The sequence below is a fragment of the Populus alba genome, chromosome 3, assembly GCF_005239225.2.
Source record: "Populus alba chromosome 3, ASM523922v2, whole genome shotgun sequence".
NCBI lineage: Eukaryota > Viridiplantae > Streptophyta > Magnoliopsida > Malpighiales > Salicaceae > Populus > Populus alba.
Window position 1 is genome coordinate 19,707,644 of NC_133286.1, and position 21,601 is coordinate 19,729,244.

General features: G+C 35.9%; 3 protein-coding genes across 3 annotated transcripts; 2 read left to right on the plus strand and 1 right to left on the minus strand.

The window, feature by feature from the left end:
* The first annotated feature begins 4,404 nt into the window (after positions 1-4,404).
* On the plus strand, positions 4,405-8,225 carry LOC118054653 (UPF0481 protein At3g47200-like). The gene is made up of 2 exons (XM_035066301.2): positions 4,405-4,597; positions 6,694-8,225. Exons 1-2 carry the CDS (start codon positions 4,586-4,588, stop codon positions 7,957-7,959), a joined length of 1,278 nt encoding a protein of 425 aa, XP_034922192.1. The 5' UTR covers positions 4,405-4,585; the 3' UTR covers positions 7,960-8,225.
* A 1,362-nt stretch (positions 8,226-9,587) lies between these two features.
* On the plus strand, positions 9,588-14,976 carry LOC118054571 (UPF0481 protein At3g47200). The gene is made up of 2 exons (XM_035066208.2): positions 9,588-9,981; positions 13,728-14,976. Exons 1-2 carry the CDS (start codon positions 9,588-9,590, stop codon positions 14,762-14,764), a joined length of 1,431 nt encoding a protein of 476 aa, XP_034922099.1. The 3' UTR covers positions 14,765-14,976.
* Positions 14,977-15,629: 653 nt separating this feature from the next.
* On the minus strand, positions 15,630-17,355 carry LOC118054654 (CBL-interacting serine/threonine-protein kinase 5). Its single transcript, XM_035066302.2, has one exon. The coding sequence runs from the start codon at positions 17,194-17,196 to the stop codon at positions 15,814-15,816; it is 1,383 nt and encodes a 460-aa protein (XP_034922193.1). The 5' UTR covers positions 17,197-17,355; the 3' UTR covers positions 15,630-15,813.
* Between the last annotated feature and the right edge of the window lie 4,246 nt (positions 17,356-21,601).

A 21,601-nucleotide genomic window follows, 5' to 3' on the forward strand; every position in this document is an offset into this window, starting at 1 on the left:
TATCTATGAAATCTTAATAGAGTGAAGGGTAAAACCCTTTTGTCCAATCTTTGCTGAGTAAGTTAGGTTGACTAAATGTTGTTCGTTGGCTTAATAAATGATAGAAATCTTGTAATGTGTAATGCATGGAATATAAACCTCAATAAAATAAATAGATTTCTTAAAAATTAATAAATTTAACTATAAATTTATATAAAAAAAATGCACAAAAACTAGTAAAATCTCAACAAAGACAAGAATAATGGGCTACAGGCCCAGGGCTCTAAACTTCATATTAACAAATGGGTAGGTAGGTTACATCAAAGGGCTGAACTAATTGCTAAAGTAATGATGGATAAGGCAAAAACCCAAACCCACTCATCTTTATTTACTGTTAGGCCTCATATTAGGCTCGATTTGAATAGGATATCGCTGAGATGAGAGGAGAGGAGAGGAGAACCAGCTTATTCTAAAAGAACTTTCCAGTAAGGATCACAGTCCGCGTCTCCCAGACACTAATCTTACAGAGGAGTTTGTAGGAAAAAAATGGTAAATTAATTGTGTTCAATCCATGATAATTGACTTAGGAAAACTCTTTAAACCTTGATTAATATTTTAAATTTATACCCGTGAAATTACATACCCGAATTTAGTTAAAAAGTTCGATTCTTAATCAATTTAATGTTAAATTATAAAATTAAAAAATAAAAACTCTAGATTAAAAAGCTCACTAAAGCAAAAAAAAAAAAAAAAAACAATAAAATGAATGAATATTAAAATGAAAGAACAAAAAAATGGAGGGTGAAATTGAAAAAGAAAATAAATTCAACAACTATTTTAAATAAAAAAGAAATAAAAAAAATGGACACCAAATTTGACAAATTAAAAAATTAAAGGAGAATGAAGTTGAAAACAAAATCAAATTTGAGAAGTTAATTAAAATAAAACAAAAGGGAATAAAAAAAATGATAAAATCAAAAGAAAAATAACTTGAAGGGCTAATTTGCAAATTTGAAGGGCCAAGCACGAATTACTAGGAGGAAAGAAAAAAGAATGAAAAAAAAAAGGTCGATAGTGCTTTGCCAGAGGTCTGTTCACCACACGCGTTGTGTGAAAAGAAAGAAAAAGCTGAGATGAATCGAATAACACAACATGAGAATGATTAATTTTCACTATCGAAATTAGTTGCACATGTTGCTTGAAGATGGCAGAGTGACTAGCGCTTGTAAAGCACACACAACAACTCTTTTTTTTTTTTTCGCTTATGAAAATACTACATTGCCCCTAGTATCAAAAATAAAAAAATCATTATAAAAAAAAACAATACAAAATGCAAGATAAACCCATGTAGGCAAGCTTTTGAAAATTTAATTCAAAGGAAAATAAAATCATTACACTGTAGCTAAAAAATATGAAATATAAAAAAAAACACCTTAAACCATAATTGAATGTTTTTTTTAAGGGCAATAAAGTGAGTTACTGTACAAAAATCATGAAAATACTGAGATTCTCCTAAATAATTTTAGAATAACATATGAACTAAGTGAGAAGATCATTTTACCTTTTAAGCAATTATGATTTTTTAAGGGTAAAATAGTCAATTCACTATTAGAATTCATAGTACTTCAAGGTATATTTTCAGCATGTTTCGCCTATGTTTTAGTTGTTCTTTTTAACACTCGACTTAAGATTTGACTTAATTTTAGATCCTAATGATTGAGTTGTCAGGTCAATTCATAGATCATCGAGGTAACCCGGGTCAATATTTTTTTTTTCTTATAAAACAATATTGTTTGTTTTTTTTTTTTTTTTTAAAATTCTTAAATTGACCTAATCAAAATCTCACTCAAATTTATGATCAACTAGATTGCAAGTCAGCACAACAAATTGATCGAATTTGACCTGATCTATGTTCAAAACAATCTGAAGCAAAACTTGACATGGTGAATTCGCTAGACTAGGTCGATAATTAATAATTATGATCCACAAACCAAGCTGCAATGCCGGCAAGTAGCAACTACTATTTCATTTACATTGATTATTACGATGATTGACTGCTGTGATGTCAGGGGCTGATATTACAGATATGCATGCATATTTCGAACTAAGATGGTATTTGTTGGAAACCTATCATGTTCCAACTCTTCAAGCTCAGGCGAGAAAGCGAGAAGACAACTCGTGGAAATATAAAAAAGCATTTGGTATCGGTATAATTTATGTTTTTTTCTCATTTACTGGGAAAAAACTGTTTAATTACAAAATAATTTATGTTTAGGGTTTAGGGTTTTATTAGTTTCTTGTAAGTCATAGGATCTCTAGCTAGAGTAGTAAGGATCTTAGTTCTCATCCTTAATCTTGTTTAAAATTTGCATCGCCAGTCCAATTAAGCAATGAAAAAGGAAGAACTTCTGTAGATATGAACTGCATTATATAAATCGGAAGCATTTTCACCAAATGATATATTTTAGACATGACCGGAGCACGGTCATCACAAAACTACAAGCAGTATTTTCCAAGAGGCAGAAACAAATAAAGGACTCCATACTTAAGAAGCCACCAGAAAACAACGTATACAACAGCCCAAATCCGAACTTCAGTTGAGATAAGCATTGCCGGATGGCCTCAATGTCCAAAGAAGAAAGAGAGGACATGGCCAGATCGTTTGCTTTCTTCAGGGCATACTCTTTCTCGTGGAAGACGGATCCAAATCAAGCCACATCTTCAGCTGATGAGTACTAGTTGGCTATAATTATAGGTCACAGCCTATAATTTATCAAACCATTTGACATCGAAATGCCACAGACTATATATATCATCATTCAAATCTCAGCAGGATCAAATCTCAGCAGGATCGTGAATTTTCTTACCTGTAAAGGCACTGAATACTAAAACTAATCCAAAAATTTAATAAACATAGATAACCTTGAATTTTTTAACAGAAAAATCTAATAAAATCTGACATCCAAGTGTAGAGAGTAATAAATAAAATGGGAGATGCAAGTGAGAGTCCATTTGTATTTTTAAATCATAGATCCATTCAACATGTCAATGCTCTCTTTTAGGGGAGTGGAAAAAAAATTCATTTATAGTAACAGAAGTAGCCATGTGAAGTGATTGTATAAGTATTGTCTACCACTGCATAAGTATATATTCCCCTTGAAAGAAAATTTTCTGGGACTGTGCGGGCCTTCATAGACACACCGTATCTTCAACGGTGATTTATATGATATATTTATGATTCTCTATCTTAACCATCGTGATTTTTTTTAATATGGCTCTGTATTAGGGTTCTATATATTGAGAAATTAAAGAAGAAAACCCATAAAAATCATTTCAATTCTTTTTTTTTTCTATTAATAAACATATTTTCCTAAGTTTGTAGAGAAAAAGAGAGGAATTGATAGGATTTCTACGAGTTTTTTTCTTCAATTTCCCAATAGAATTATAATAAATAAGCATATTCAAGAAATCATAAGGTTTAAGATGAAAAAAGTGGATGCCGACGGCTCCACTGAACTCATCAGTTGTCCTGCCATGCAGAGATCAAGGACGAAGACTATTCAACTTAAGAAGAAGTCTTCGTCCTCTTTGCGTGCTGGGGTGACTAGTTAGTTCTACTTCTAATCAATACGTACATATTACTCTAATTTATTTTTCGAATTTTGGCAAGGATTGATAGTTATAAAAACATCTATATCTTAGTGGAGAAATTATTGTGGATTCCAACTTACAGTAATGACTCTTTCTCTTTAACTTGAGTAGTCTTCGTCGTCTTCACATGGTAGGGCGACTAGTTCTACTTCTGATAGATACAAATTATTCTAATTTCTTTGTCGAATTTTGGCAAGGATTGATAGTAATAGAAAAAAAACATCGTTACTCTAATTTATTTGAATTGAATTTTAGCAAGGATTCATGATAGTTATAAATGCATCTATATCTCAGCGGCAAATTATTGTGGATTCCACCTTACAGTGATATGACTCTTTAACTTGAGAAGTCTTCGTCGTCTTCGCATGGTAGGGCGACTAGTTCTACTTTTGATTAATACATTGTTGGGTAAAGCTTTTATTTCTAACAAAATAATAAGTTTTTACATCATTAATATTTGAACTAACCATCTAGAATGAAGATTAACATATTTAAATATAATCGTTAAAATCTCAGCACAATCCAACCGTAGATGAAAGACTGTTCTGCTGCCTTTCTTCTCTTTTTCCCTTTTTTTATCTTCTCTGTTTTGCTAAAGCTGTCCAGTTGCTATAGTGCTAATTATCTGTGTTTTTAAAAAGGCACGGGACCACACACAACATGCATGTTTTTCTAATTTCTTTGTCGAATTTTGGGAAGGATGGATAGTAACAAAAAAAACATCGACATCTCAGCCGAAAACTGATGTGGACACTTCCACGGAACTAGCTGTTCAACTTATGAAGTCTTCGTCCTCTTGGCATAGTAGGGCGACTAGTTCTATTTCTAATCAATACAAATCATTCTAATTTCTTTGTCGACTTTTGGTAAGGGTTGATAGTTATAAAAAGAATCTATATATCCCAGCTCTAGAGAAGATCCATCGCAGAGCAAGGTATGAGCTTTCTGTGCGTCAATGTCAAACCCGGTAAGAACTAAAAAATCCTTCACCATGCATGATTCCACTCACAAGTAGCGCTGTAGAATATTATTGTTTTTACGATTCGATAGGATCTTGAATGGAGAGATAATTATTCCTATGGAAATTATATACATATGCTTCTCTCAACAAAACCCAACATCTTTCATGAGTAAACATGTGCCAATGAAGTTATTAAGATGGGTGTAACAAGGTGACAATGCTACTAGCAAATTACAAGAAAAAAATGAATCTATTGATGCTTTTCTTCTATATTGTTTATGTTGTCCGAATTCTAGACCCTATTTCCTTCTTCTTCTTCTTCTTCTTGTTGCTAAACGTCGTCCTTGAGAATTGAACTTTACCCTTGTTAAAAGCAGTGACACAACCAAAGGGGACCCACGCCTTATAGTTTTATACTTAATGATCATCTCCCTAAAGGGAAAAAAAAATCACACACACACACATATATATATAGTGATATTTGTTCATAAATGGATACCCAAAAGAATATAAATGCTACTTCCAGGCTTGGAAATTAGTAAAAACACTAAAAGATTTGGGAAAAAAATAATACTGAGTGCGTTGTGGATTCGTATGGTTTTTTATTTTTTGTTCTTTTTAATTGGATGCCTTTTCTTTTATCAAATTAGTAACTAATTTGTTATAGAAAAACACAATTAAAAATATAGGACCAAAAGTAAAACTCAGAAAATTATAATGGCTAATCTTAAATTAGCACAACAAAAGTTCCTTTTTATCCCTATATTTTCATTTTTCTTCTATTATAGTCCCTTTATTTTTTTGGAGTTTCATTTCATTTAAAAAATTTATTTTTTAATTTTATTTTTTAGTTTCTATTTTGAGAAAATCATCAATAAGAAAGGAGTTCAATGGTAGGGTCTTTTTATCTATAAAATTGTTTGAAAATATAGATCAGGTTTTGTGTAGATTTTTTAATTCAGTTAATTTTTATTTCTTGAGTAATTTTGGGGTTGATAAATGATTTATTAAAATTTTTATGATATTTAATAGGTATGTTTAGATAAAAAAAAAAATATATTTTTAAATCATAAATCACCTCCTCTTAATTTTTCAACCAACACAATGATGGCAGAATTTAGGAAGCACTTAGATGCCGATAAATCACTTGCAACTACAAACGACATATCATCCGCCTAGATAAAAAAAACAAATATAGAAGTGAACACTGAAGAAAAAAAAGAGGTGCGGGTTTCCAAGCACAAGTCTAGGCTTCTAAGCTCAAGTGCTGCCGAGTTTTCTGATTAAAGCCAAGCACGTGGGCATGGCTAGGAAGGCCATGTGCTGGGGCCCTTTTTAGACGGTTATTTTTTCCTTTTCCTTATTTTTTCTTGTTTTTTTTTTAATTTCAATTTTTTAAAAAATAATTAATTTAAAATATTAGTTTATTAAATTAAATAAGAATATATTTTAGATATTATTTTATTAAATATCAATAATTTTTTTTCTTTTTTTAATATGAGTACAGGAGTCCTTATTAAGCGTTTTGTTTTACATACCATCATTATTTTTAAATTTTTTTTTTTATAGTTGTTTTTTTTTATGGTATTTATTTTAATTATTATATAATTAAATAAAAATTATTTTAAAAAATAATATTATTAAACATAGTCGGGCTTATAATCGAGTCACTTACTTGACGAGTTGACTCGAGTTAATAAAAAATATTATCATCTAAAATTTAAAAATAAAATTTAGTTTTGGGTGTTTGGAAGTGCGATGCCTGTTATTTTTTAAAGTGTTTTTTACTATGAAATGTTTTTAAATAATTTTTTTTATTTTTAAAAAATAATTTTTAATATTAACATATTAAAATGATCTAAGAATATCTAAAAAATATTAATTTTAAATAAAATAAAATAAATTAAATTGTTTCAAAAACACTTTGAAATGTAAAAACAAATGTAACTTTTATATACCTCAAATTTTGAATTTATAATTAATATGTTTCTTGTCCATAGAAAAGACATCAGTAACACGCACATTTTTAATTATATTCAAAATAAAGTTTTGGATGAATCGTTGGGACTTTTTTATAACATTTTTTTATCCATTAATTTCAGGTAACAGAGATGAGTCGCTGTGACCCTTTAATCGTTAAAATCGACGAAAAGCTTAGAGCGCCTTGTAATCACTCAACATGCAGTATTTTCAAGGTTCCTAGTAGCCTCCGCCATGTAAACGAAAGGGCATTTGAGCCGGAAATCCTCTCCATCGGCCCTTATCATCGTGGAAAAGATAAATTGAAGATGATGGAAGAACATAAAAAACGGTATCTACAAGAGCTTCTTCAACGCAGAGGGGAAAGTAGCGCGAGTGAATATGTTACGGCCATGATTGGGATGGAAGGAGAAGCTCGTAAATTTTATGATCAGTCCGTAAGTCTAGGCCAGGATGAATTCGTTGAAATGTTGCTTCTTGATGGTTGCTTCATTGTTGAGCTTATTCGCAAGTACAATTTTCCAGCAGAAAGAGGAGAAGATGACCCTGTTTTCGAAGTGCCTTGGTTCCTCCCAAGCATAAAAACTGATACGATGTTGCTTGAGAATCAACTTCCATTCTGTGTTCTTCGGGAGTTGTTTGCTAAGATATCTGAGGATCAGAACGAAGACTTCTTTGCTATGACCTTAAAATTTTGCCTGCTGATATTTCCAGGCTTAGGAGACCATAGAATTCCTGAGAAAGTATGCAAGCATCTTCTGGACATAATGCATCGTACTGGGTATCAGCCGCCTGATTCGACGGAATCACCAAAGGAAATCGATAGGTATTTCATACGCAATGCCAAAGAGCTGCAAGAAGCTGGCATTAAATTCAAAAAGCGAGAGGGATCAAGTAGGTTGTTTGATGTTGTCTTCTTGGAAAATGGCACGATAGAAATCCCATGTTTGAAAATTTATGACGAAACAGAGTCGCGATTCCGAAATCTTGTTGCCTATGAACAGTGCTCTCAGCGCAAACATCTGTACGTCACTGATTATATAACTCTGATGGATTGTTTAATCAGCACTCAAGAAGATGTGCAGATACTTCGACACTCGGGAATTATTGAAAATGGGTTGGGCGATGATCGAATGGTCTGCTCCTTGTTCAATAACCTATGCATAAATGTCACATTCTCCCATCCCCTTGAATTTTGTTATAATAAAGTATTCGACGGTGTGAAGGAGCATTGCAATCGGAAGTGCAATGTATGGATGGCGAAACTGAAGCATGATTATTTCAACAGTCCATGGGCACTGCTTTCCTTCTTAGCTGCTGTTGCATTGCTTCTATTCACCCTGGTACAAACTGTGTTTACAGTCATGTCTTATTTCCAAAAGGATTAGCGTGACACGGATCCATCACAAAGTGCTGTCTTGTTTCAAATAATTAAACTCTCCAACCATCTTTTCCATGTTAGACAATCTTCAGCTGAAGAAAGTCTGTGTGTTTGAAGGATCGATGGTATATCTGCCTTTCTCCGATTCTGAATCAATGCTTATGCATTCGTGATTCTAATAGAACTTCATATGCCTGTATTTGATGGATCAATTATGTAATTATGACTATGCTTGGTTATTCTAATGCCGAATGAAGGTTTTTATTTTCTTTATCCTCCTTTTTATCTCTATCTTTCTAATTATAGCTTGAGCATTGTAGAATTACTCTAGAACTATATAGCCCATTTGTTTGTTTTCTCATCATTGTTCACAAATTATCAGTCTTATCAATATCATCCCAAATTTATCAAAAATTAAGAAATATTGCTTTGTATGCAAGAACCTTGAGGTATTTTTTAATGTATTTCAATGGGGAAATTGCCTAACATCGAGTAGCTTGGGATGAAATCGATAAAATTAATTATTTTGAGATGTAATTAATATTAGGAATGTTAAATCGGATGAGGTTTCTTTTCTTTCTTTCTCATGGCATCGGTCAACCATACATTTAGAATGCAGTGGATATATAATAAATCTTGAAGCTTAATTTATTCCCTTTTTTTTTTTCCAAATGTCACCAACTCATCATACACAAGTTATGGCATCAACATCATCAATATTATTTACTAGTCCAAGTACTGGTTACCATGCCAATTGAAACAATAAACTACAAACCTGAGTTCCTAGCCAAATTGGTTCTGTGTACTATGATTAGTTGTGCTAATTTCTTTATTAAACGTAATTTGATCTAACAGGTTGACTAGAACTTGACAAGGGTCAAACTTAAAAAAATTATTAAAAATTAATTTAATATAATTTGATTAAAAATTCAAGTTAACTTGTGAATCGTGAAGTGCCATTGACTTTCTTTTTACAAAACAACAAGATCCTTAGATGAGTTAGCAAGAGAACTATGTTTCGAAATTGAGGTATTAGGTTCCAACTCCAAATATCTCCATCAATGCAATTCGATTTCGTGGGAAAGATTTGAAGCTGGAGACGCTGTTATCCTTTCCAGGAGGATTTGTGAGCCCACCTTTTGGAAGAAAAAACAGGTCCATTGAGCTGCTCTGAGATGCTTTCTTAGGCTCAACTATATTTAAATTCCGCATTTAGATCTTGTTGTGATCGGAAAACAGCCCGATAGTTGTAGGTGAATTCTATTTTGCATAGTTGTCGTTGTTTTGCATTTTTTTTTTAATTTCTTAGTTTTAACGTTATTGAATTTTGATGAGTTTTAAATCGGGGTTCTTGGATCATGGACCAACCAATTATTATGAGTTTTAACTCTGTGGGCATGTGCCTTCATAGACACATCGTATCTTCAATGTTGATTTATATGATATATTTATGATTCTTTATCTTAACCATCGTGATTTTTTTTTTTTTTTTTTTTTTATAATCAATATGTTTCTTGTCCATAGAAAAGACATCAGTAACACGCACATTTTTAATTATATTCAAAATAAAGTTTTGGATGAATCGATGGGACTTTTTTAAAACATTTTTTTATCCATTTATTTCAGGTAAAAGAGATGAGTCGCTGTGACCCTTTAATCGTTAAAATCAACGAAAAGCTTACAGCGCCTATTAATCACTCAACATGCAGTATTTTCAAGGTTCCTAGTCGCCTCCGCCATGTAAACGAAAAGGCATTTGAGCCGGAAATCCTCTCCATCGGCCCTTATCATCGTGGAAAAGATAGCTTGAAGATGATGGAAGAACATAAAGAACGTTATCTAGAAAAGCTTCTTAAACGCAGAGGAGAAAGTAGCGTGGAAAGATATGTTGAGGCCATGATTGTGTTAGTTATTGTCATTAGTGGGACTACCCCACCACCAAACAAAGTGGCCACCACCACCAAGCAAGTGACAGCATCATTAGTGCCACTAATGGTGGCATGTTTTAAGGGAGTCTTGTCCCCTACATGTGCTGGAGAATGCCTATAAAGGAGGCTTATATTTGAGAGCAAGATTGAGAGGGTGAGAATGTGAGAATTGTAGAGAGTGGAAGAGAAAGAGAAGAGAAAGGGCTGCTGCCCATGGCAGCAGCCCTGCAGCTGCAAGAGCAGCAGAGATGTGAGTTGAGTGGATGATCCTCCTCCATGTATTTATTGTATTCTTTCTCTACTCTAATAAAATGGACTCTCTCCCGTGGATGTAGGCGGTTTTGCCGAACCACGTAAAATATTGTGTCCCAGTGTGCTTGCCCCTCCGATGAGCAATAATCAGTACATCACCGGTCGCCGGATTCCGCCCAACAATTGGTATCAGAGCATATGGTTAAAGTGGTGTTTGATTTTTGCTCAAAAATGAAAGTTGTCAAAATTGTATTTTGACCATACCACTGTGTAGAGGAGGACAAGACGAAGCCACTGGTGAAAACCGCGTCGAAATCGGACGCTGGAAATGGCCACACGCGCCGTCACGCGCCGACGAAGAGACTGGCCACGCGCGCAGACGCGCGCCACGCGTCACACGCGTCTTCTTCGCCCGGATGGGCTGACCCAACCCGAATACCAGACGACCCGACCCACGTGGCTGACCCGGATAAGGATGACGTCATCATGACGTAATTTGTGACGTCATCATGCACAGTAAGCATGGCCCATGATGACATCAGCATGACATAATGGTGACGTCAACTAAGTGGGGCCCACTGCCACGTCATCGCCGCGGAGCCGAGCCAGTGGAGCCGAGCCGAGCTAAAGGAGAGCCGAGCCGAGCCGAGGGAAAGGGTTCTGTGCAGCAGAGTCTACGTGCAACCGGATCTGATAGTGAATCTGAGCCGTTGATCAGGTCAGAATTGTTTTGATCAAATCTTAGCCATCTGATGTGTGATTTGGACGATTCAAGACATGTTTCCAGCTAAGTTGATCATTCCGGATGCAATGGTACGTTCCGATCGTTGAGATTCGAGACCGAAAATGGCAGTGGTGAATTATTGAAGAGAGATTGCCCGATCAGGAGGCATCTGAAGGTCATCATGGTGGTCGATGGAGATGAAGAAGAAAAAGGTGCATATGTTTACCCAATTACATGTGCTGAACTGTTAAATGGGAAAATTTTAATGCCTTGATGGAAGGCAAAATTGGGACACTCAGGACACCCGAGATGTGGACGATTTGAGGTGTAGAGTGAAAACTGATGAAGACCAATCTTGTCGAATCTAAGCACTGGTAGTCTCGCCAGATGTTGAGAAATCATGTATTAAACCTGTATATCCCAGATCACTTGTAAAGGAAAGCCGCAACAAAGCTAGCAAATGGTTGTATATACGAAGAGACAGTACGATAGATATATATGGCCTAAGAAGTTCTGTCTAGGAGATTAGGTTTTAAGCGGGACCAGTGTGACCCCTCCAATCTTTCCTGGGAACTTGCTTAGTGGAAGGATTATCCATACGGTACTATTTTCGTATATGTGACAGTTTGTTATGAAACTGTTGAAGACTAGCAAGATGACGGCACAAAGGAACAGTTGGGTTCCATATGATCAAGGATCTGATGGAGTGGTGATTTCTCCAAAGAAGTTAGATTCGGTGACTGTGATTTCTCGAGGGGAGAATTGATGAAGACCCTGATAATGGAAGAGAAATACAGCAAGGGGATGAAGATTGGCACCCTATTTTGACTTGGACAGGTGTTGTGACAGGATGAGCTGCTGTCAAACATAAGCAAGGAATAGGGAGAAATCTGGAGAACAGATATTGCACGAGGGCACACGGAGATTGTGCAGGAGTACCCGAAGGATCCTAACGAGGTACTGTAATGAGACAACAGGTGCAAGGAGAAGAAGAGTTCCTAGATGAAGCTCAGAGCAGAGACTGTTAAAGTTTGTACAACAGGAAGTCTTTTATGCTCTTGATGAAGACAACAGGCAAAGACCTTTCCAATGCATGCAAGGATGGAAAGAGAGCTGTTGCAGAGGCACCTAATTGAGGGGGTGCAAACGCCTGTGATAAAAGGCGACCGCCTATGATAAAAGGCGAAGACACCAAAGAGAGTGGTGTAGGTGGAGCTGTCAAGCAGAAAGGCATAGAAGCTCCAAACATAGAAATCGAGGTGGAGGATTGCGAGGAGTATACCGCAACTTTCTCTTTCTATGTAGTCAGTGGCAGTAATCTCTCCCAAGTCCACATGGTGGTAGAGAATCTTGGAGCCACTGGAGTCATCCCCAATGAAGAAGGATGAGACCGCCCCGTGACAGCGGGCGGAGACACCTTAGAGAGAAGGTGTGAGGGCTATGAAATGAGCTCAAGATCAGGTCGCCCAAGACAACGGGCGTAGACACCTCAGATGGAAGGTGTGGGCCACGATGTGAGCCCAGTTCAAACCGCCACATGACGACGAGCGGAGACACCTCATGAGAAGGTGTGTGGGCCATGATATGAGCCCAGTTCAGAACGCCCCAGAGCCGATGTGATGGCTAGATATAAGTGGACAGATGGATAGCCAATGAAGTGGCTATGATGAGTATGAAGACAAATGCAGGATTGACTTTCATGGATATTGCCCCCATGCTAAAGATCAATGAGCTAGAAGACATTTGCCTTGGACAATAAGTGGATAACTTGTGGAGCATTAAGACGCGGCTGCTATGAAGGAGCAGAGGGCATGCGCAGGTTCCGGGAACGAGTTGACTCTTGTCAAGGTGGTGAGCTCGGAGATGGCATTGTAATACTCAGAATATAAAGACAAATATGGATCAACCTTTAATGGGCTGTCCCCATGGTTAAAGGTGGAGAGCTACCTGGACTCTTACGACTAAGAGCGAGAGACTCATGGAGAAGTAAGGCGTGGTTCCTACGGTGGAACAGAGGGCAGACGCAACTCCTGGATGAGTAGACTCTTGGAAGAGTGGTGGGCTTGTGATCATATCGAGATACTCAGATAATGACTGTCGCACTTGGGAATATCAGTTTGAGGGGGTGTTGTAAGCCTTGGTGTGAGGCTTGATGAATCATTCCGGACCGAGCATGGATGATACGCTCGAAGGGGAATGTTCTGTCCCAGAGACAAGCGTTAACACTCTTCAGATGTGATGTGTGAGACCATCTGGTTGAAGTGATCCTTTGGTGTAAGCAAGGGTGTGCTTTGGTGACTCTGGTGATTGAAAGGTTTGGCGAGTACCTGTAAACTTGGCCACGGACGCTCTCGGAATGGTAAGCTTGGAAAAGCTGCAGAATGCAAGCTTGTGCTGATGAAGCAAGAGAACAATTGCCCACATAAATGGCAAAGGGGGTGATTGTTAGGTATTGCCATTAGTGGGACTACCCCACCACCAAACAAAGTGGCCACCACCACCAAGCAAGTGGCAGCATCATTAGTGCCACTAATGGTGGCATGTTTTAAGGGAGTCTTGTCCCCTACATGTGCTAGAGAATGCCTATAAAGGAGGCTTATATTTGAGAGCAAGATTGAGAGGGTGAGAATGTGAGAATTGTAGAGAGTGGAAGAGAAAGAGAAGAGAAAGGGCTGCTGCCCATGGCAGCAGCCCTGCAGCTGCAAGAGCAGCAGAGATGTGAGTTGAGTGGATGATCCTCCTCCATGTATTTATTGTATTCTTTCTCTACTCTAATAAAATGGACTCTCTCCCGTGGATGTAGGCGGTTTTGCCGAACCACGTAAAATATTGTGTCCCAGTGTGCTTGCCCCTCCGATGAGCAATAATCAGTACATCACCGGTCGCCGGATTCCGCCCAACAGATTGGGGTGGAAGAAGAAGCTCGTAAATTTTATGATCAGTCCGAAGTAAGTCTAGGCCAGGATGAATTTGTTGAAATGTTGCTTCTTGATGGTTGCTTCATTGTTGAGCTTATTCGCAAGTGTAACAATACTCGAGGAGTAAGCGGTGAAGCTGACCCTGTTTTCGAAGTGCCTTGGATCCTCCCATGCATAGAAACTGATACGATGTTACTTGAGAATCAACTTCCATTCTTTGTTCTTCTGAAGTTGTTTACTATGACGTCTGGGCAGAGCGAAAAAGACTTCTTTGGTATGGCCTTAAATTTTTGCCAGCAGATATTTCGAGGCTTAGGAAACCATATAATTCATGAGAATGAATGCAAGCATCTTCTGGTCATGTTATATCATGCTGGGTATCAGCCGCCTGATTCGACTGAATCACCAAACGGCAACGATTGGAATTTCATACGCAATGCCAAAGAGCTGCAAGAAGCTGGCATTAAATTAAAAAAGCGAGAGGGATCATGGAGGTTGTTTGATGTTGTCTTCTCGGAAAATGGCACGATAGAAATCCCATGTTTGAAAGTTGATGACAGAACAGAGTCGCTGTTCCGAAATCTTGTTGCCTATGAACAGTGCTCTCAGCGCCAACATCCGTACGTTACTGATTATATAACACTGATGGATTGTTTAATCAACACTCAAGAAGATGTGCAGATACTTCGACACTCGGGAATTATTGAAAATGGGTTGGGCGATGATGAAACGGTCTGCTCCTTGTTCAATAAGCTAGGCATAAATGTCACGTTCTCCCATCGTCGTCTCTTTTACTTTTGTTATAATAAAGTATTCGACGGTGTGAAGGAGCATTGCAATCGGAAGCGCAATGTATGGATGGCGAAACTGAAGCGTGATTATTTCAACAGTCCATGGGCACTGCTCTCGTTTTTAGCTGCTGTTGCATTGCTTCTATTCACCCTGGTGCAAACTGTGCTTACAGTCATGTCTTATTTCCAGAAGGATTAGCGTGACACAGATCCATCACAAAGTGCTGTCTTGTTTCAAATAATTAAACTTCCCAACCATCTTTTCCATGTTAGACAATCTTCAGCTGAAGAAAGTCTCTGTGTTTGAAGGATCGATGGTATATCTGCCTTTCTCCGATTCTGAATCAATGCTTATGTATTCCTGATTCTAATAGAACTTCATATGCCTGTATTTGAATTCTAATAAAAATTCAAGTTAACTTGTGAACATTGACTTTCTTCTTACAAAACAACAAGATCCTTGGATGAGTTAGCAAGAGAACTATGTTTCAAAATTGAGGTTTTAGGTTCCAACTCCAAATATCTCCATCAATGCAATTCGATTTCGTGGGAAAGATTAGAAGCTGGAGACGCTGTTATCCTTTCCAGGAGGATTTGTGAGCCCACCTTTTGGAAGAAAAAACAGGTCCATTGAGCTGCTCTGAGATGCTTTCTTAGGCTCAACTATACTTAAATTCCGTATTTAGACCTTGTTGTGATCGGAAAACAGCCCGATAGTTGTAGGTGAATTCTATTTTGCATAGTTGTCGTTGTTTTGCATTTTTTTTTTAATTTCTTAGTTTTAACGTTATTGAATTTTGATGAGTTTTAAATCGGGTTTCTTGGATCATGACCAACCAATCGTTGCAAAAGGGTACAAGTTTAGCTCCAAGCCCTTTATAACCCATTTGACAAATCCATCATAACTACGCAAGGGAGAGAGATAAAGAAGATCATTATGGCCGAGAAAACGTACAAATTTCCTGAAACAGACATTCTTTCGAGCATGTTTGGGAAAAATTACAAATTATTTTTGATATCCATTTTAACAATGAGAAGGAAAGCTAGAAGCAAACTAACCTAAGTACGGGAAAATCATCAATCCTCTCTACTAATCTCTTGTTTAGACAAATTACATGCCCGTATATTCGCATTAATAACACTACACAACACACAATTATAAAGCCTAAAACAAGCAAATATGTAAAACTAGCGACCGTTAGAGTTCTAATTTTGAGGTCTTTTGTCAATTAACGACCATTAACCATCCTAATTACTTGTTCCTACTTGGCCTTCATGAGAATCAATATTATCACCTTGCCAGCTCCAAACTATATCTTTTAGGGCAGGCCTGACATCTTCTTCACAGAATTTGGTGTACTCAAAAGTGTCACCAGAGCACTTGGATAACTCGACGACCGCAAGCTCGGCAGCCAACTCAAACACCTCTGCTGTCACTGCCAGCTTCCCCTTCCGTCCCTCCTCTTTTCCTAGCAATTTCACCTTGAATTCTGTATCACTCACTGCCACTCTAAAGTTCAACTTCTTTGCCACGGACTTCAACGTTGATAGGATCATTGATGCAGGACATTCTGAAGTGAACATCGAACCCCTTCTTCTCTTGGTCTCGAACAAACTTGATAAATCAAATCCTGACGACATTGAAGATATGAGTTCAAAAGCATTATAAAAAGGCGGCGAATGCTTTGATCCGGTTTTTCCTGGAAATTCCTCTTGATCTTCACTTCTAACTCCGTTTTCAGAATCTTCTAAATCATTAGGAGATACAGTAGATTGAGCAAGACCTTTTTGGAACCAACTATTTGCCCTGATCTCAGGGATTGTAATTCTCTTCTCAGGGTCCACAACAAGAAGATTGGAAATCAACCTCTTGGCATCCCTGGAAATCCACGGTGGGAACTCATATTCAGCCTTTAAAATCTTCACATACATCTTCATGGCGTTCTCATTGCGAAAGGGCAAGTGCCCTGAAAGCAGAACGAATAGAATAACGCCACAAGACCAGGTATCAGCTTTAGCACCATCATAACCCTTCTTTCTCAGAACCTCTGGAGCCACATATGCAGGGGTGCCACACCGTGTGTGCAGCAAACCATCGTTCCATTTCTGCTCAGGCAAAACAGAAAACCCGAAATCGGACACTTTCAAGTCTTCTTTGTCATCCAAAAGCAAGTTTTCGGGCTTTAAATCACGATGAGAAACGCCACGACTATGACAATAATCAACTGCACAAATCAGCTGTTGGAAATATTTTCTTGCAAGTTCTTCCTCCTGCCCTCCCTTCTTGATTTTGGCAAATAACTCACCACCTTTCACAAACTCCATAACAAAGAAAACCTTTGATTTGGTAGCCATCACTTCTTTCAACTCCACTATATTTGGATGCTTCACAAGATTCATAATTGAGATTTCTCTCTTGATTTGCTCCATTAATCCTGTCCTCTTGACCTGCCCCTTGTGCAACACTTTGATTGCAACATTTTCTTTTGTCACAAGATTCTTCCCTCTGTAGACCTTAGCAAACGTTCCTTGTCCTAACAACCTCCCCATCTCGTACTTTCCCAAGAGAATCTTTCTTGCACCATTACTGACATGGCAATCGTCCTCTGCCACTTGCTCTGTTTCCATCATATAAGACTCTAACAGGTATGTCCAAAGGTGAATTTCCCCCCCCCCTCTATTATACTAGAGTAATTCAAGAAAAAATAGAGGAGATAATGAAGATGGTTATAGGAATTAAAAGGAGCAAGAAGATTTTCCCTGATAATAATTCAATAATTCAATGAGACCATATTCAATCATTCTGGGGAACCTTTGGTATGTTTCTTATCCCTGTCTATAACTGCATGAGATTTGAGTGGAGTTTTTTGTGATCTTGTCTTGTAATTGTAAAACTGTTAGCTAAGATGGAAAACTGATCCAGAGTTCTCTTCTTTTGCTATATATAATTTCTGACTTCATTTTCAAGAATAAGTTTTGGTTTCCCTTTTATCTGCTTTGTAGAATCCAAAACCCGTTTACTGTCTTATACTGCTAGTGATTTGCTACAAATCACACGCAGCCTCCTACTTTCTTAATTTGGTTAAATCAAACCTTTTACTTCAAAATAGATCAAATCAACCCTTTTTTTCTAAGTAAAGGTGATGCCAGTCCCTTCCTCTAATTCCATTACTAGTTAAATGGCCAGCTAAATGCCAATTGTTATGATGTAATCAAGTGGAGGATCTCAAATCCGTAACTGGAAGTGGAGTTGATTTCCAATTTAAGGGACATGGTTGATTTGATCAAATTTGAGAAGTAGAGGGACCACATGAGATGTTTTGCCCTACTAGTGACATTTCAGTTATCAATCTATGACTGATAGACTTTTCATGCAAAATGAATAAAATAAAATAAAGAGGAAAATAAACTCATGACTGTTGCGTATGCTATTTAGAGATAGATGAGATAACCTTTTTATTATTCTTCATAGAAGTGTGGTCGCGACTTGAAAGGTAGCATTTGTGCCCAGTGCTCTTTTGCTGCAATTTGGATTTTTTCTTATTTTTAAATAGGCATCCTTTTTAATATTAATTTTTCTGTTGGTCTAATGTCCAAGGGATTATCACCAAATGCTGCTTGTCATAAAGAAGTTTTTGAAGGTAAGGATGTGATTCCGAAGTCAATAGCAAGGAATGGAACTGCTTCAACTAGAAATGCTGGGACTGTTAAAAAGGAGAATGCTTCAAAAATGCTAGAGCCTTGCTCTCATACTGAGCATTCTAAAAGCACCAATGCACAGGACAAAGCAGAACCGTTGGATGCACCAATGCACCAATGCTAGGAGGAAAGAGAAAATAATGGAAAAAACAAAAGATCGACAGTGCTTTATCAGAGGTCTGTTCACCATACACGTTATGTGAGAAGAAAGACAAAACTGAGATGAATCGAATGAAACAACATAAGAATGATTTTCATCATCAAAATCAGTTACACACGTTGCTCGAAGATGGCAGAGTGACTGGCGCTTGCAAAGCACACACAACAACTTTTTTTTTTTGCTTATGAAAATACTACATTGCCCCTAGGATCAAAAATAAAAAAATCATTATAAAAAAAATATAAAATGAAAGATAAGCCCAGGTAGGTAAGCTTTTGAAAATTTAATTTAAAGGATAATAGAATCATTACACTGTAGTGAAAAAACATGAAATATAAAAAAAGCCCCTTAAACCATAGTTGAATGTTTTTTTTTTAAGGGCAATAAAGTGAGTTACTATACAAAAATCATGAAAATACAGAGATTCTCCTAAATAATTTTAGAATAACAGATGAACTAAGTGAGAAGATCATTTTACCTCTTAAACGATTGTGATTTTTTAAGGGTAAAATAGTCAATTCACTATTAGAATCCATTTTACTTCAAAGTATATTTACAATATATTTCCATCATGTTTTAGCTTTTCTTTTTAACACTCGACTTAGAATTTAACTCGATTTTAGATCTTAATCATTGAGTTGTCAGGTCAATTTATAGATCATTGAGTCAACCCGGGTCAATAATTTTTTTTTCTTCTAAAACAATATTGTTTGTGTTTTTTTTAAAAAAAATCTTAAATTGACCTAATCAAAATCTCACTCAAATTTATGATCAACTAGATTGCAAGTCAGCACAACAAATTGATAGAAATTTGACCTTATCTATGTTCAAAACAATCTGAAGTAAAACTTGACATGGTGAATTCACTAGACTAGGTCGATAATTAATAATTATGATCCACAAACCAAGCTGCAATGCCGGCAAGTAGCAACTACTATTTCATTTACATTGATTATTACGATGATTGGCTGCTGTGATGTCAGGGGCTGATATTACAGGTATGCTATTTCTAACTAAGATGGTATTTGTTGGAAACCTATCATGTTCGAACTCTTCAAGCTCAGGCGAGAAAGCGAGAAGACAATTCATGGAAATATAAAAGAGCATAAGGTATCGGTATAATTTATGTTTTTTTTCTCATTTACTGGGAAAAAAACTGTTTAATTACAAAATAATTTATATTTAGGGTTTAGGGTTTTATTAGTTTCTTGTAAGTCTTAGGATCTCTAGCTAGAGTAGTAAGGATCTTAGTTCTCATCCTTAATCTTGTCTAAAATTTGCATCGCCAGTCCAATTAAGCAAAGAAAAAGGAAGAACTTCTGTAGATATGAACTGCAATATATAAATCGGAAGCATTTTCACCAAATGATATATTTTAGACTTGACCGGAGCACGGTCATCACATAACTACAATTGTATTTTTCAAGAGGCAGAAACAAATAAGGGACTCCATACTTAAGAAGCCACCAGAAAACAACGTATACACTAGCCCAAATCCGAAATTCAGTTGAGATGAGCATTGCCGGATGGCCTCAATGTCCAAAAAAGAAAGAGAGGACATGGCCAGATCGTTTGCTTTCTTCAGTGCATACACTTTATTGTGAAAGACGGATCCAAATCAAGCCACATCTGCAGCTGATGAGTACTGGTTGGTTATAATTATAGGTCACAACCTATAGTTTATCAAACCATTTGACATCGAAATGCCACATACTATTGTAGTACCTTTTGTGGTTTGTATCAGAGTAGTTTTTATGATTTTGATTTTTAAAAAATTATTTTATAAAAAATGTTTTTTTGTTGAGGTTGGTTTGATATTTATATATATTTTATTAAAACTATAGTTGAAATTGAGATTGAATAAAAAAATAGTTTAATGTGTTTGGTTAAAAATGCTCTTCAAATTGATATTGTAAAATGATTTCAAAAAATATATATTAATATTGATGGTTTTTAATTTAAATATTGTAGATTTAACTACTACTATTACATCATGAAATAAATAATATTTTATATAAAATATTTTTTATTGTTCTATTAAACTATCTACAATTTCATTACGTATGAAACACATCCGACAAAAACTACGGTTTTCTTAGTTTGTTAAGCGCACAACAACATCAGGTAAAATATCATGAGAAATAAAATTGGGATTGCGATCTTTGTTTAATTTATCAATAATATTAACACTAATTTTTTAAATAAAAAAAATTAAAAATTAAAAATTAAATTTTTTATTTTATTTTACTGGGTCAATAGGTTGGTAGTTATGTTTTAAAATATATTAAAATAATATTTTTTTTATTTTATAAATTTTATTTTTGACATTAATATATAAAAATTTATTTTAATTTTTATTAAAAAATAGCGAAATAACAATAATATTTAACCATAATCCAAACATGGCCATAGTCATCATTTATAAGAAGAAAGCTAGTGATGGCTTGGAATTGGCATATAGAGAAAAGAATCTCTATGATAGTAGAGTATAATAAATTACTTTACCTAGGCATAAATTAATTTATTATGATGGGTAGAGCCTGCAAAAAATGAGAGCTCACTTATTTAGTGAAACAAGCGGGATTGTGAATTGCTTCTTCTAACCCTATGTTTGCAACACAGTAAATAATGGGATCTATGAATAGTAATTGCTGTTTTTTTCTTTACCAAATATTTGGCTTTAACATTTTGCTTCAACCGTCACCTCGTAAACAAACGGTTAACTGTAAAGAGATCTCACCATTCAAATCTCAGCAGTATCGTGAATTTTCTTACCTTTAAAAGCACTGAATGCTAAAACTAATCCAAAAATTTAACAAACATAGATAACCTAGAATTTTTTAACATAAAAATCTAATAAAATATATTTGACATCCAAGTGTAGAGAGTAACTAGATGACATGCCCGCAAGATACCGCGGGCTTGTGGCATGCTTATGCATTATTGTGGATTTATGAGAAAAAAATCATATAAAAAAAATTGTCACTATCCATAATATTTTAAACTAATAAAATATATCTGACATCCAAGTGTAGAGAGTAACTAGATGATATGTTCGCGCGATGCCTCGGGCTCGTGGCATGCTTGTGTATTATCGTGGATTTATGAAAAAAATCATATATAAAAAAACTATTACTATCCACAATATTTTAAAGGAAAAAACTATAAAGTTATATT